At 40.8% G+C, this 16,346-nt stretch overlaps 1 protein-coding gene across 1 annotated transcript; it reads left to right on the top strand.

Moving 5' to 3' along the window:
• Positions 1-12,250: 12,250 nt before the first annotated feature.
• Positions 12,251-16,301, top strand: LOC112275132 (S-locus-specific glycoprotein BS29-2). Its single transcript, XM_024505190.3, has 2 exons — positions 12,251-13,704; positions 14,028-16,301. Exons 1-2 carry the CDS (start codon positions 13,348-13,350, stop codon positions 15,324-15,326), a joined length of 1,656 nt encoding a protein of 551 aa, XP_024360958.1. The 5' UTR covers positions 12,251-13,347; the 3' UTR covers positions 15,327-16,301.
• Positions 16,302-16,346: the final 45 nt, after the last annotated feature.

Here is a 16,346-nt window from a genome sequence, read left to right as displayed (position 1 = left end):
TCTTGAAGAGGAGGATGTAATATTGTCTCATTATAACTCTACTTATAACTAAACTTGGGGGGCTCTTGCTTTCGCAGTAGTATGTTAAAGAAACCTAGTGATTTATAACAAAATAAATTATAATATCGAATCACAATACAAACACTGTAACTCGGAACCACAATGTCGTATTTTGTTTCAAACTACAGAGAATCTAAATACAAGAATGAAGATACACTTGCAAAACATACATACAAACTTACATATATACATGAATACAAACTCTCATGTATAATTAGAAGAATGTGTTTAAAAATAAAATAAAGTTTGACTTATACGACTTGTGGTAACAATTGGTGGTATGTTTTAAATTTTATGTGAACAAATAGTAGAAGTTCAGAAACTCCTAATAAATACCTTTTAGTATTTTCTTCACTGGAATTTTTTGAAAAAATATCCACTGTATTCTACTCTGTTATCTAACTGCTACATTTAGACAAGATACTAAAACATTAGCATAGATTATTAGCAATGTTATGTTGAACATTGATTTGGTAAATACATCATAGATCATATTTTGAAACAATCTTGAGTTAATTCAAACAATATATCTATATATTTACATTTTTTTCTTTTTTCTTTTTAATGGCACTTTAAAAATGAATTCTAAATTATAAATGAATATCTTGTATCTTTTTTTTTATGTTACAGCTAAAGATTTTGTATCTTTTTTCTTTTTTTTTTTATTGAACTGTCAATATGTAATTTAAAAACCCTCGATTTTATACTATTTTAAAATTAAAACTAGGTTGATATTGAATCGATTATAATCTGTTTATAGAACTAAATATACACATCAATCAATTTAAGAAGAAATTAATACTGACTTTAAAAAAACTAAAGAAATAATACTTTTTGGATTAACTTGTCTATTGAATATTTTTTAAATGATTTTGATTTTATCTATCCATTTGCATACACTATACAAAAGAAAATTTGATTAAAGTTTTTGTTGGAAAAAACATTAATAGGGTGTTCTCTTTGCTGAAACGCTGTAGAGATTTTTAAGAACAATTCAGAAGTGGTTGAATGTTTAACCATGAGTCCATCTTGTCAAACATTTCGAAATATGAAAATAAATTGACTTAAACACATAAATCTTTACTTATTATACTATCTATTATAAGATGTAAATATTATATGTTGTGAAAAATGCTGTCTTTCCATTTAATATTCAATTTGATAAATTGATAGTTTTTTACTGATTTGACAACACTTATGGTTTTTACATTTAACAAAAACTAGGTTTGTAGATGCCAAGCCTAATTTGGAAAAGAGTATAATGATACAATAGAAGTTGCAGGTTACAAGAGATAAATAAACTTTATTTTTATTAACAGTTTATCTTTGATTATTGAAATTTTTGTGCAATACTGTATGTTTAGATAATTATGAATTGCTACAAAAACCCTCCAAAATCCATCTTTGTTTTATTGTCCATTCTTGTTTATAGACAAACATTTATAAATACGTAAATTGGCAAGTAGGCAAGTTGCGCTTTTGGAGATCCAAGTTGGCTTAACAATCCTTTAATTCATTTATAATTGAGGCATGTACAAGAATTTTGATAAGAGCCAAATCCATGTGATGATAATTTTTTGAATTATTATTGCATTTTTTAATGAAATTATTGAACAAATTCTCATATGTAATATCAAATAATCATAATGTATTTTTTTTTTAAAATAATCCAACAATATTATGTCTAATACATTTTTAATATTATCTTTTCTTCACTCTTTAGGATTATTAAGAGATTTCTGAAGAATTCATAATGTTTGGATATTATGATTAGTATCTTTTTCATATATTTATGTTTTTAATTAAAAACACATATTTGCATGGAAGAGTCTAATAAGGTCTTCTATTAAAGTAAGTAATGTTATTAAAGAACTATATGCATCTTTCAACTCTATACTAAAAACAACTATATAAACACCACAATAGTAATACAGTTAAGTGTGATTTGATCACATAATAAGTAGAATATTACACCTTATGCTAAATAAGTGAGTTGGTGGCATTAAAAGGTTAGAACTTTGTAATGTGTTAGATATAAAATTATTTTTAGGTGAGTTGATTGAACTTTAGGGTTCTATATATAGATAAAAAAATGTTAAAGTCACCTAATGTTTTAATAAAGCAACGTACCTCCCTCATTCCTAGCCATGCTTCCTTTATTCTTGTCTTTTTTCATCTCGACCCCATTCTCCATTCTCATCCCAATGATGTGGTGTGGTATTTATTGGACAAACAGAGGCTATGGTGAGGATTGGTAGTTCCCTCTACTGAATAGCAATAAGGACATTGCTTAGCCATAACTACCAATTTTCACTTTTGTTGCTACTTCTGATTTTGAATGAAAAAAATTCAAATGAGTATTTCTAAAGTTATGTTTCTAACATAATCTGATTGTTTTTGTAGCTATTATATATGTAGTTGGCTCAATTTTTGTTCTATTATGCATTCATAAAAGTTGGTCTAAAAAGGCTAGAATTAATTAAATCTTTGAATGATGTGCATTGTCATGAAGTCCAAGGTACAAAAGACCTGACCATGTTGGAACTCTATGCTAGTGACATAGTTGAAAAAAGTTCCAAAAACTCTAGTTTGCATAGCATGGTCAAGAGTAGCAATACTGAGAAGACTCTCTCAAAACAATCAAATAAATTGTCAAATTCTATTGGCTTTGAGCATTTAAACCAACACAAGTATGAGGCTTCCATTGGAGATCTTTACTAGAAGGAACAAAGAGAAGGAGATATGATGGAGAGGAGGAAGAATGACAAATGAAAGAAGTCACCTTCTAAAGTAACTTCAAACTTGATGACACTAGAAATTTTGACATATTCTGTAAAAAATTACTCAGTCTAAAAATTACAAAAAGAAATGTGATGAGAGTTTTGATCTTTGAACATATTATCACGGACATACATATTTATCCTGATAATTATCTAGATAATAAGAATATGTAGAAGTAAGTCAAAATAAATAAATATGATAATAGCTTGTAGAAAGCTTCATAGAAGCTTCATAGACGCTACTTTGCCTTTATACATGTCTATAGGTGATTGATAGATTGAAAACTTGGCCAACAAGGAGACCACGTGTCGACATGTTAACCACTTGTATTGTAAGTTGGACATATGGCACACGCTTAGGAAACTTGCCTTGCAAATTAGACATGTGTCCTGTAAGTTAGACTCATATTAGAGGTCCTATAATATGTCGCTACATATTCCTTAGTTAAGAAGTATATATAGAGGCAAAAGTGAGGCCTTCTTCACTCTTGTCAATTCTTTTTTTGGTTTTTAGTCTAGTTTCAAGAGTCTTATGTTTTCTAGTCTTTGGCAATAGTCTGTCACGGACACAAAATACAGACTTGAAATCTAACAAGAAGTTCAAGAAGAAGTGGCAGAACTAGATTAAACAGATGAGTACAAGAACAACACCAGAAAGGTGAGCTAGAACTCCAAGAGATGTGTTGTCGAGACTGAAGAACCCTTCAGCCTCGACTCCTATATATACTACTGAATAGGAAGCTTCTCGAGCTACTTCCGCTAACTAGGACGCTTCTCCAACAACTTCTACTAATTAGGAAACTTCTCGAGCAACTTCCTAGAATCTATCAGAATATTCTAGAACCTTCTAAGAGAATCTTTAGGGAATATTCTAAGAATCTTCTAGAACCTTCTAAAGGAATCTTTAGAGAATCTTTAGAGAATATTCTAGAAGAATATTCGAAGAATCTTCCAATGTATGTCCATGACATCACCTCCTCTTCTAACTTCGAGGTCTCCGAGAAGCAATGTTGTTATCAGTCAATACCAACGCAAGAAAATGAAAATCTGTCGCATCACATCCGCTATGAATTCCAATTGTTGTTTGCGAGGCAAATGATTCATCGGCCCTTGGAGCCAACGGTAGTGACCAACACCTTCAACCTCTGACCAAGTGTGGACTTCTGTGTCTTCATTCTGAAACTGTCCTCCAAACACACCTTCTGGCTGACCGTCGTAGGCAGGCTCGACCTCAAATACAATTACTAGCGATCTGTTGCTCGGTATCCTCCGACGTCGTCGTGGTGCAGGCGGTTCTTCATCTCGCGGTCGTCTTCGTGAGCTAGTCGCTTGAGATGACATAACAAGTGTAGTATCTTGACTATCCATGTCTAAAGGCTAAAATGATGAGAGCAAACTATAGTTGCTAAAAAAGTTCTACACTATCGAACTATGGGTTTTGGAGGTGCCCTCCTCTTTTTTTATGCTACTTGATGAGCAAGCTTCAGCAAGAAGCTATCGTTGAATCGGCTTAGGTTTATGAGGATATCGTTGATGAAATTCTTGTACCTTTTTTGGCGCATTGGCAAGATTTTCGGCACGCTCCCACGTTCGTTCATTGATGTCGTATCCACTCCAATGCACTAAATACTCCAATTTTCTTCTATTACGCCGTGAATCTAGTACCTTTTCCACCTCGTATTCCTCATGGTTTTCAATTTCGATACTTGGTGGCGGACTTTGTACTCTTTGGGGAAAAGCTGACTCTCGATAAGGTTCCAACAAAGACACGTGAAAGACTGGATGTACCTTCATAGTAGCTGGTAACTCCAGACGATATGCCACCGGATTGATCTGCTTCCCGATAACAAATGGCCCTAATCTCCGATAGTCCAATTTGTCACATGGCCGCTTGGTCTTGATATTCCGTCGAAGAAGCCATACTTTACTTCCAACTTTAAAAGTAGGCGCCTCATTTTGATATTGATCTGCAGATGCCTTGTAACTCTCTTGGGCAGATTGCAATTGAAGCTTCAACGTCGCTTGAAGCTCCGATAGTTGCTTCACAAATCCTTCAGCTGCTGGGTTGTTATTTGCTGAAGAACTCAATAAATCGAGCTTGGGGTGGTATCCGTAGTTGGAGAAGAATGGTGTTTGTTGAGTTGACGCATGAAGAGTGTTGTTGTATGCGAACTCAGCAAGCGGTAGATATGCAGTCCAATCATCTTGTTGATAGTTGATGGTGCATCGTAAATATTGCTCCAAAACTTGATTCACCCGCTCCGTTTGACCGTCAGTTTGAGGATGAAAAGCCGAAGAGAGCTTAATATCCACCTTCAATATCTCAAAGAGGGACCTCCAAAACTTGGATACAAACTGAGTACCTCGATCCGACACGATATCATCTGGTAGGCCATGATAACGATATATGTTATTAAGAAAGAGTCTTGCGGTGTCTTCACTTGACGATGTTTTCTTGCAAGGCACGAAATGCGCCATCTTGGTAAATCGATCTACCACAACAAAGATGCTGTCAAATGAATTCGATGGCGGTAGGTCCGTAATGAAGTCCATAGAAACTGAAGACCATGGTCGGTGCGGAATAGGCAATGGCTGGAGAAGTCCATACGGACGATGTTGAGGGATCTTGGATCTTGAACAAACATCACAAGAAAGGACAAATTCCTTCACATCCTTCCACATTTGGGGCCACCAAAAATCTCGTGAAATGAGCTCCAAAGTCTTGTTGAATCCAAAATGTCCTGCAGCTGGAAAGTCGTGGCGAGATTGAAGTACTCGGAGTCGAGTTGGTCCTTTCGGGATATACAACCGCTCTTCAAAATACAGAAGATCTCCCTCCACCTTAAACTTGTCATTATCGACATGTTGTTTGATGTCAAGAGCTATAGAATCCTCAATGGTCGCAGTACGTACCTCGCTTAGGAAGCCGTCATCGATAGTTGCAACAGTAGCAAAAATCCTGAATTTTTCTGGTTTCAACAATGTTGTACATTGTTGATCAAACGCTGCTTCTCCAGCCTTTGGCGCAAGATACGATCTCCTCGATAATGCGTCAGATAATCCTTGCTATTTTCCAGGGCGGTAGATGATAATAAAGTCAAATCGTGATAGAGACATATTCCATCGAGCTTGACGACGATTCAAAATTCGAGCTGTCATGAAGTACTCCAAATTCTTGTGGTCCGTATAAACAGTCACTGGATGTGCAGCTCCTTCGAGGAAGTGACACCACTCTTGGAAGGCATCCACTATAGCAAGCAGCTCTTTGTCGTGGATCTCGTAGTTGATCTCAGCAGTAGAGAACTTCCGTGAATAGAACGCAACTGGGTGAAGCTTCTTATCTATGCCCATCTGTGAAAGCACAGCTCCCAAAGCAAAATCTGAAGCATCGGTCTCTAAATAGAAAGCCTTTGCAAAGTCAGGGTGTACTAAGATTGGAGCCGTAGTGAATGCCGTCTTGAGATCTTGAAATGCTTTTGCTGCTTGTGATCCCCATTCGAGCTTGTCTTTGCTTGTTAGACGCGTGAGTGGTGCAGCAACTTGAGAATAATTCTTGATGAAGATCCGATAGAAGTTAGCAAATCCAAGAAAACACTGAACATCTCTAATTGTCTTCGGAACTTCCCAAGATATAATTGCTTCTACCTTTTTTGGATCCATCTTCAAGCCCTCTGTAGTCGCAATGAAGCCCAAAAATTCCATCTCATTTTGGTGAAATTGACACTTCTCCAACTTGGCGTAGAGTCCTCGTTCGCGTAGTTTTTCAAGAACCAAACAAACGTGCTTCTCATGTTCTTCTTCATTCTTGGAAAATATCAAAATATCATCCAGATAGATGACAACAAAGTCATCGAGGTACTCCCGAAAGATGTCATTCATCATATGTTGAAAGACCGCTGGAGCATTGGTAAGACCAAAAGGCATGACATTGTACTCAAAATGGCCATACCTTGTACGAAAGGTTGTCTTCCATTCATCTCCTTCTTTGATTCGCACAAGGTTGTAGGCTCCTCTTAAATCAATCTTTGTAAAAATCCTTGCACGTCCAAGTTGATCTAAGAGGCCGGAGATCAAAGGTAAGGGATAGCGATTTTTCTTGGTCACCTTGTTGAGTCCTCGGTAGTCCACGCACATCCACAGTGAGCCATCCTTTTTCTTCACGAATAGGATTGGTGCTCCAGCTGGCGACTTTGAATGTCGAATAAAATTCTTGGCTAGATTCTCATCGATGTACTTCCGCAATTCTGCCAACTCCGTCTGCGATAGGTTGTATATTGGACCAAAAGGTGGTTGCGCTCCTTCCTCTAAGTCTATGGCGCAATCATATGGTCGATGTTCCGGCAGTATATCGGCGTTCTTCTTCTGAAACACGTCTTCAAAATCCCTATATTGCTCTGGTATATTCGATGTTGAGATATTCTCGCCGCTAGTTGGAGCTGCATAAATGACAAATGGTGCGCCTTCCTTGGACAATCTTAGGAACGCTCTCGCTCCAATAAACATGGATTTCTTCATGTAGGTTCTACCAATAGGTTTATTATTATTTTTTTCAGGAAATGTTATCCTTCGTAGCCTCCAATCAATGGACGGATTATGATCTTCTAACCAAGAAAGACCAAGGATAACAGGGCTTGATGGGGTTCTAATAATATTAAAAACAACGTGACTACTATGGTCCTTAAACACCACTTCTATAGGTTCTGATTCGTGGGTAACGTTGCCTGACAATAAGGGTCGTCCATCTATGACCTCTACGTGAACAGGTTTGGACTTCTGTACTAAACGGATCTTGTGGCGTTTAGCAAACTCTTCATCTAAAAAACAAGTAGATGCCCCCGAATCCAATAAAGCTAAAGTTTTTTGTTTTTGAGGGCCTAAAAACAAAAGAATTGTAAAGCAACGGGCAGGTTGGACAGAGAAGGAGGAACCTGATTGTTGTCGTGATATTAGATTGTCCAGCCGCACGGTTCCTACTGTGGCTGGGCGTCGTCGTTTTCCGGAATCATCGCACTTCTAGTCTTGACAGGGTGCCAATTTTGCTTCTTTGGGCAATTTCCAACCTTGTGACCTTCTTCTCCACAGTACAAACATAACCCTTCCTTCATACGCCGTTTCTTCTCTGTTGGAGTAAGAGATCGGGCACGCGCCGTGTCAATTTGCATGTCTGTTGCCTCCGAATGTGAGTTTAAGCTATTTGCAGACATAGTCACGTCGTAACGAGTCATTTGGTGTCTTGGACGTTGGTCTTGGCGACGTTGGAATAGGCGGTTGTCACACTTTACAGCTTGGCTAATAGCTTCGTTGAGCGTTTGAGGATCAGGAAGAGATAACAGCAAGTCCTTCACATCATCCTTCAAGCCCCAATAAAACTGACTCACCAACGCCTCTTCACCCCAATTAATGTCACTTGCCAATTGTCTGAAATCCGAGGCATAGACTGATGCAGAGTGTGTTCCTTGTCGTAGCGATCGGATCTTTGTTGTAGCCCATCGAACTTTATCATGCTCGCCAAATGCTTCTGCAAACGCCTCCAAGAACGTTTCAAAGTTGCTCAGGATTGGCGATCGCTTCTCGAACAAGGGAGTAAACCAAGACAGAGCTTGTGCTGTAAGCAAGGTTCCAACAAGCCCAACACGCGCTTCCTCCGTCGGATAACGTTCGGGCTGTAAAATTGTTATCAACCTGATTTGGTTGACAAAACCTCGAAACTTGGAACGAGTTCCATCAAACTTATCCGGAAGACTAACTCGAGGCTCCTTTCGTTGTAGGACTACTCGATCTTGTTGAACTGAAGGTAGAACTGCTTCTTCTGGCGCAGAAGTTTGAGGCTGATATGCTTTAGATGGCGCTATCCCAGATGCTCCATTATTATGGAGTCCTACCATGACTCCTTCGATCTCTGTTGTCCTATGTGACAACGAGGCAAGAGCATTTATGATGGTGTCTAGTTTGGATTCCAAACTTTCAGCCATTTTAACGTCTTAACCTTCGGCTAACCTTCAGAAAGAAGAAAAAAGAGTTTTGACAAGAGGACAATATTGGTTCAGAGGAGAGTACTCCGCAACCTCTAAAACGCCTTAAGACTCCAAGATGAGGGGTAATCCACTCTCTCCAAGAAGAATAAGGCTCCAATATTGAGAAAGAAGAGATATCAGTTTAGAGGAGGGTAATCCGCAACCTCTAAAACACTAGCACACCTTCAAGAAGAGGGGTAATCCACTCTCTAACAAGAAGGAACTAGCTCTGATACCAGTGAAAATGCAGTCTCGACAAACTGTCACGGACACAAAATACAGACTTGAAATCTAACAAGAAGTTCAAGAAGAAGTGGCAGAACTAGATTAAACAGATGAGTACAAGAACAACACCAGAAAGGTGAGCTAGAACTCCAAGAGATGTGTTGTCGAGACTGAAGAACCCTTCAGCCTCGACTCCTATATATACTACTGAATAGGAAGCTTCTCGAGCTACTTCCGCTAACTAGGACGCTTCTCCAACAACTTCTACTAATTAGGAAACTTCTCGAGCAACTTCCTAGAATCTATCAAAATATTCTAGAACCTTCTAAGAATATTCTAAAACCTTCTAAGAGAATCTTTAGGGAATATTCTAAGACTCTTCTAGAATCTTCTAAAGGAATCTTTAGAGAATCTTTAGAGAATATTCTAGAAGAATATTCGAAGAATCTTCCAATGTATGTCCATGACATAGTCATTCCAGTTCTTCCTTGAATATACATACTTTCCTCTATTTTGTTACTTTCATTTTGACACAAATTCCATGATTTTATGCATCTTCTTCCAATTTGTGTCCTTGACACATTTCCATCTACATACCTTGCAATAACTCACTTTCTGCAAGTTTCCTTTAAGCAATTGCAAAATTATGATAGATATTATTCAAACATAGACAAAAGTGTGGATCCAACACTAATATCCATAGAGGGAAGGCCTCTAGTATTTGTCTTTTCATTAGGTTTTATGGGCAAGAAGTGTCATTATTGCTATTCAGTAGGAGTTGCCAATCCTCATTGTAGCCTTTGTTTGCCCAATAAATGCCACACCGCACTTGCAGCCCCTCATATCATTGTGATGAAAGCTAGGAATGGAGTTTGGATTGAGAACTAGAAACTGGGTGTCAAGACAAGAATGAAGGAATGAGGTTGAAATGAAAAAAAGATGGGAACTTAGGAAGCATGGCTAGGAACAAAGGAGGTGGGTTGCTTTAGTAAAACATAGGATTGCTTTAACATTCCCTTGTATATGTATATATATATATATATATATATATATTTATATATATCCATAATTTATGTACAATTAGTTGCATCTAATAGTTCTTTAGGTTGGATGGTAACAATGGCACAATCTTCACACATAGTGTGCAAGTAGGCTTTGATTGCATATATGCAAAAATAGACCACGGGGGAAAGAGAAAGAAAAAAAGAAAAAGAAAAAGAAAAAACAATGTTAATGAGCTTGTATTTATACGTGTATACTATAAAATAAAATTAATGTGAAACTAATTTGCCCAATCCATTATGTACAATCAGAAGAAAAATATGTGATAAAAATATTGTGTTTGAATTAAAAAGAGCTGGCATTGGACCTTTTTGAATACTACAAAGTTTGGCTATGAAGCTGTTTTGCAAAATTACTTAAGTATAATCTAGGTATTTTACAAATACATATACGCTGAAAGCAAGAATTTTATAAATTGGGCATTTTTCACTGAACAAACAACGCAACATTTTGTGTCTACCAGCGAGTGGGTTTGAGTGTCGAAATTTCAATTTTGCGCCATTGATTATCTTTTTCTTTATTTTTTTTGTTTTGCTTCACTCCACTTTTTACTACATTTTTCCTACTCACCCCCAGTTTTTTTTCAGTCGAGTTTCCAAATACCGAACGCGCGATGGCGAGGGCCCGTCGCGTCTGCACGCAGATCCTGCAGCAGCCTCGATGGAGCATTCCTCGTCACCGTAAAGCAACGCATCAGCGAAGCAACGCACAGCAAAGGCTGAAAGAAGAAGAGGAAGAAGGAGGAGTTTGTACTGGCAACGGGATTGTTAATGAGGTTCGCTTAGAGATGGGCAGCACGCCGTGACCACATCCCTGCATCGCCTGTCGCTCCGACAATGCTGCCTGGCGCGCATCTTCACACAGTTCAATCCTGCACCTCCCTCGGGCTCGAAGCCGCTCGTCTCGGCCCCCCGCCTTCGCGTACCTAAGTCTATGGCTATGTCACCATAAGAGCTATATTACTCGGTGCTGGTCCTGGTTGTTACCATTCCTCTTTTCCCCTCTCCCTCAAATCCAGGACTCATCGACATATCCAGACACTGCCAGGAGTTGTTGGTACAGGGCGACGCAATCCCGTCCGTTTGTGCACCATCGGCGACTCCGCATCCGGCGATCGCATGCACTTGAATTTTACTGCCAGCCGAATGCAAATCTGCCGCTCTTTCGGTCCCTGCGTTGGGACCCATGTCGCCTTTTTAAGATGATGAGGGTGTGGTCAGATTCGACGATCATCTCGAAAGACACGCAATTTTATTTATTTATACACGGATGTGTATAATTCCATTGTGTAGAATCAGCAGAATCTCTGCCGCTCTGTTCAAAATCATCTCCGGAGGCAGCCCAAATACACACACATTATAAATAAATAAATATATATATATATATATATATATATATATGTCTAGATCGGCAACGTCGCTTTGAATCCAGAATTAATGGTTTGAAATCTACAAAGTTTCCTGTAGAATCCATCCGAAGTTTCCAACACACTCACCAACAGACAAAAATAGCTACAGTCACTAGAAACTTTATCAGGTGGGTTCGTTCTCCGTGGTGAGTTTTGGCTCAGACTCGCGACATACGAATGTTTCCCAACAGTTTACTCATTTTTGACACACCCGGAACAAGTGTTACCGCTACGTTCTTCACAAATCCAACGATAGAATGGATGGCACATTGAATTTTCAGTTTCTGAAGCTTTTCAGCAGATGGGAGTTTGGAACAAATTCCGGCAGAGAATTTGAGGTGAAGTTTTCGCCATTGGTTGTATGGTATTTTGAAAATACAACGGCGTTGCTGCACAAACACAACACAATAAATGCAATGGTGTTGCAAAAAGCAATGCTATCTGAAAGAGACCCGGAAATGTAGATTCACTGAACAGTGTAATGTTGTGAGGCACGATTGTCAACTATGGCGCGAAGGGGTGCCAGCTGGGACCTTTAGATGCATCCCGCCTTATCGTGGAATGCCACGTCAATCCCCCAATCGCGGTTACCGGGCTCCCGGTATTACCAGTGTAAAACGCGATCACTGGTTTTTTCTACCGGGTGGAGGTTGCGAATAGAGGGGCCGGCAAGGTGAGGTCGGCTGCTGTGATCCCGGCGTCACTCTCGGCGAGCAGGGTGACGGACAAGGCCGCAAGCAGCGTGACGCTGAGTGTGTGTGTGTGTGTGTTTGTGTGTGTGTGGCCATGGAGGTGGAGGTATGCTGCAGAAGCACTATTAGCAGGAGCAGTAGCAGCAGAAGACGCTGCTGGCGCTTCATACGGGGAGGGCGCTAGGGCTCAACACCACTGCTGACTAAGGATCTCATGTTGCGACAGGGAGTTGCGTTGAAGAGCGTCGCAGCAAGCAACGCGTTAGGTTCAGAGTAGTGATGACTCGGGCATATTTGTAGCCTTGGGGTCGAGGAATGCGGTCGGTGTGTTTGGATGCCCCGCGACAGTGCTTAGATCCTGGAGTGACGCGCAGCGTGTGAGGAAGAACACAGGGTTGCGCGCTGTGCCCGGTGTGTGAAGAGGCATTGGTCTGCGTTTACTTGCGCGTAGGTTTGTTGCAATATCTTTGTCGTTTCACTTCGAGTCGGAAGGAGCTTGCAGCGTGTGGCGCTTGTGTTTCGCTAGGAAGAATCAACGGCGCAGGAGGTTGTTGTTGTTGTTATGGATCAGATTGGGAGGTTTATTCTCATGCCATGAAATGATGTCTCTGTTTTGTTAAGAAGCAGCTGTTCTCGGGATAGTCTCCTTCTAAGTGGTCGCGCCGTTTTCTTGTCCACGCCTGGATTTTACTTGGCCTACCTGCGTCTCATTTCACCATCTATGGTGCCTTGCCGTGATAGCAGCACACAAGGCTGGTACCAACCGGATTATGTGAAGAAGGTGGATTGATTTACTGTGTTGCATTTCCTGGTAGCGCGAGGAGTGCATTGATTCCTTATCCTGTCAATTCACGAGGGAACAGGTTTCTCTCTGTCGGAGGTCGTATATGTGGATCGGGAGGCATCCCTGAATGTTTATGGGTTTGCGATCTTAGCAGCATTCGAGGTAGATAATACTCGGGACAACAGAGTCTGTCGTGCAGCCGTGGAGATGAAAGATCCGGGAAAGGCAGCATTCAAGATCTTTACATTCACAACTACTATCGAGTGAAACGAAGATCACTATTTTATTTTATTTTTTAAAAAGTTTTAATTGGTCGAGCAGAATGGGTTTCAAGGATCCGCTGGTACTGCTTCTGCTATCTTGCATGTTTTTGGGGCGCACGCTCGAGGTTCGGGCTCAAGGGACAACTACTCCAACGAGCCCTGTGCTACCGGGCTCGAGTTCTGCATATGGTGAATGGAGCGTAGTTGAAAGTCCCGAAGAACGTATTAGAAAGAAAACTATTCTCGTGAATGGGACCTTTTCCTTCAATCTTATGATTACAAGCCATTCAAGGTTTCCATGTGTGGCTGCAGTGCAGCATTCTCCCTCAAACTTAACCGTCTGGGTTGCCAACTTCAATGGAAGCTTCGATGGCAGCACGGATGGTGTGGGAGGAAATTTGAATAATCAACCATTGGTAAGCCTCCGTTCTTTCACTATTATCATCAAATCGGCTCCGGCTCTGTAATACATAACTTAATTCCTTTTTTCGACCGACGTTGTTCGTCGATGCTCTGCTCTTGCTGGAGAGAGAGCCTGCTCTTAGTTTTCTTTCTGGGGATCTGTCTCTGCTTACATGTTTTGTCGAGTTGTTGAGTCAGGATCGTGTCTTGTGAACTTTGCGCCACATGTTTTCGAATGTGTTGTGGATTGGGAGGAGACGAGGATCTTTACGGTGATTGATGCTGGTCTTATGCGGTTCTTAGTTTTGAACTGTCTGTGATTTGACGAATTCTTCAGGTATGTATCCTTCGATTCTCGGAGAAGGGTGGGTTAGTGCTGACTGCAAGCGACCGGGAGATATGGAGCAACTCAAAAGATGTTCTCAGCAAGGGTTATTTCAGCGACCTACAACTAGACAGCAGGGGATGCCTCTCGATATCCAATCGTTATGTTGAGGAGAAAGATGCCATAGTATGGAAAAGTTTTGACTACCCAACCGATACCCTCGTCTCTGGACAGAAACTCACAGTCAACTCATGGATGACTGCGGCACAATTGGATCGGGAGTATTCTAGTGGAGACATTTTCTATATGCAAGTGACCCCGGAGACTGTGGTCCTAGCTCACGATTTTAAAATCAACGGCACTCGACGTGTTCCGTATCGAACTTTCCCATCGTTACCACAGCATTCCAGTAACGGGGAGAGCATACAGTATATTGCAATGTGGAATGGACTTGATGCCTATGGTGAGAATGATAATAAATTGTTTTTGCTTTCCAATGGAAGCATCGCAAACTTGGATAACGCACAATGGGATTATGCGAGGTTGGGTTCCGACGGAGGCTTGAGGTTGAAAAAATACAATAGTGCAGACACGAAACTGCTGTACCCCGAGAGCGATGATAGTTGCTCTCTTCCTGGAAAGTGTGGATCTTATGGTATATGTACTGGAAACGGCAAGTGTTCATGCCCTGAAGGTTTTGATATCATCACAGGTAGCTTCAGCTGTCAACGTGCACATGCTTTACCTGCCAATGATATAAATGGATGCTCGGGGGACAGGCTCGTCAAAGTTACTGGCCAAACGTTTTTGGATATATTAAACGATACCACCGCAAGTGATTTGAAAGAGTGGGAATGTGAAATTCGTTGTAAAAATAGCTGCAATTGCACGATGGCCTTACATGTGAGAAGGAATGCGACGACTGATCTGGGAGCTTGCTTTGTCAACCTTGACGATGCGGTGCAGACGATCCACCAGACGGGTAGTAAGGACGACCTCCAAACGTTGTTTTTAAGAATTAGTACTACTGGTTTGAACCCCGGATTTGTGCCTAGTCCCGGATCAGGAACAGGATCAGGGGGTAGGCCTGATGCTAAATCCTCGCGGCGAAGTGTGGCAATAGCATTCGCAGGTGTCTTCGGGGCCTTAGTTTTTCTGCTTTTTGTAGGTTCAGCGTGGTGGTTATACTATTTGCGTAAAAAGTTATTCGAGGAAGCTGGGAGAGAGGAGTTTGATTTAATACCCCCTCAATTAGGCCCGCCTCAATTCACGTACAAACAACTAGTTGAGAGTCCCAGCAACTTCGCCTAGATGCTCGGCTATGTCCCGACCGGGCCCTGTCTAGGTTGGTACCCTGTTCGGAAATACTAAGATCGCTGTCAAGAAGCTGAATGACATCACATCGTGCATGAAGGAAAGGATTTTTCGGTAGCTGTGGCGACTGCGGAAGTCATCTCTTGTGCGAATATGGTGCTTCTGTGGGGGCTCTGCGAGAAGTACAAGCATAGAATGCTCATGGCTAGAGAGACACGAATGGAGGTGCCCGTTCCCTGTAGTCTTTGTTGCCCACTTTGAGATTTTCTCTCCGTCGTGGTGACGGTGATCCGGATTTGAATCCATATCCCATATGCGAAAGCTTGTGAATCTGTGTTTAGATATAAAAAGCCTTATCAGAATCTCATAAGCAGGTGCTCCGGATTATGATATGTGGTATTGTGGTGCAAGCAAGTAGACTTCTATCCTTTCGGCCTTGATGACCGAGGTCATGATGCTGGAATGCGAATCCGGTAGTAGTCTTCTCATGCACTCGGTCTGTTTGCTTGGGAATCCGGACGTCTGATGCTGGTGATCCACCGCATGAGACTCCCTGTACTGACGATTGAAAGCGCAAGGGAGCACTGCACACCAGTCTCCACATCTTCAACGCAGGTCTTCTGTTGGACCACGGCAAAGACAGGACGACCATGGACATTGCATGAGATAGTAGTTCGTCCCTGGAGCCTCGTGTAGATCCGTCAGTCAGGATAGGCGAAATGGGTACGTTGCTGGTTACCTCCCTGGAGGTGAAATGTGTTCTGGCTGCATTCTTTTAGTCCACCATGAACAAAGGTGGACAGGTTTAGTCTAGGGATCATGCATTTAGTGATTGTAAGAGGAATTGAGTAGATTCGCAGCAGATGGGACCATTCTCAAGAATATCCATGAGTTATGTCACAACACTGATTGTTGGAGGATTAGAAAGTGTAATAATTCTGAAAGAATGCAGAGTTACATCATTCTCCTTAACCTGACTTCGCTGGATATAGGCTTTATTGGCTGAATCTTGTGGAG

Source organism: Physcomitrium patens, chromosome 22 (genome assembly GCF_059467195.1).
Source record: "Physcomitrium patens ecotype Gransden chromosome 22, ASM5946719v1, whole genome shotgun sequence".
NCBI classification, from domain to species: domain Eukaryota; kingdom Viridiplantae; phylum Streptophyta; class Bryopsida; order Funariales; family Funariaceae; genus Physcomitrium; species Physcomitrium patens.
This window is presented reverse-complemented; position numbering and strand designations above follow the sequence as displayed.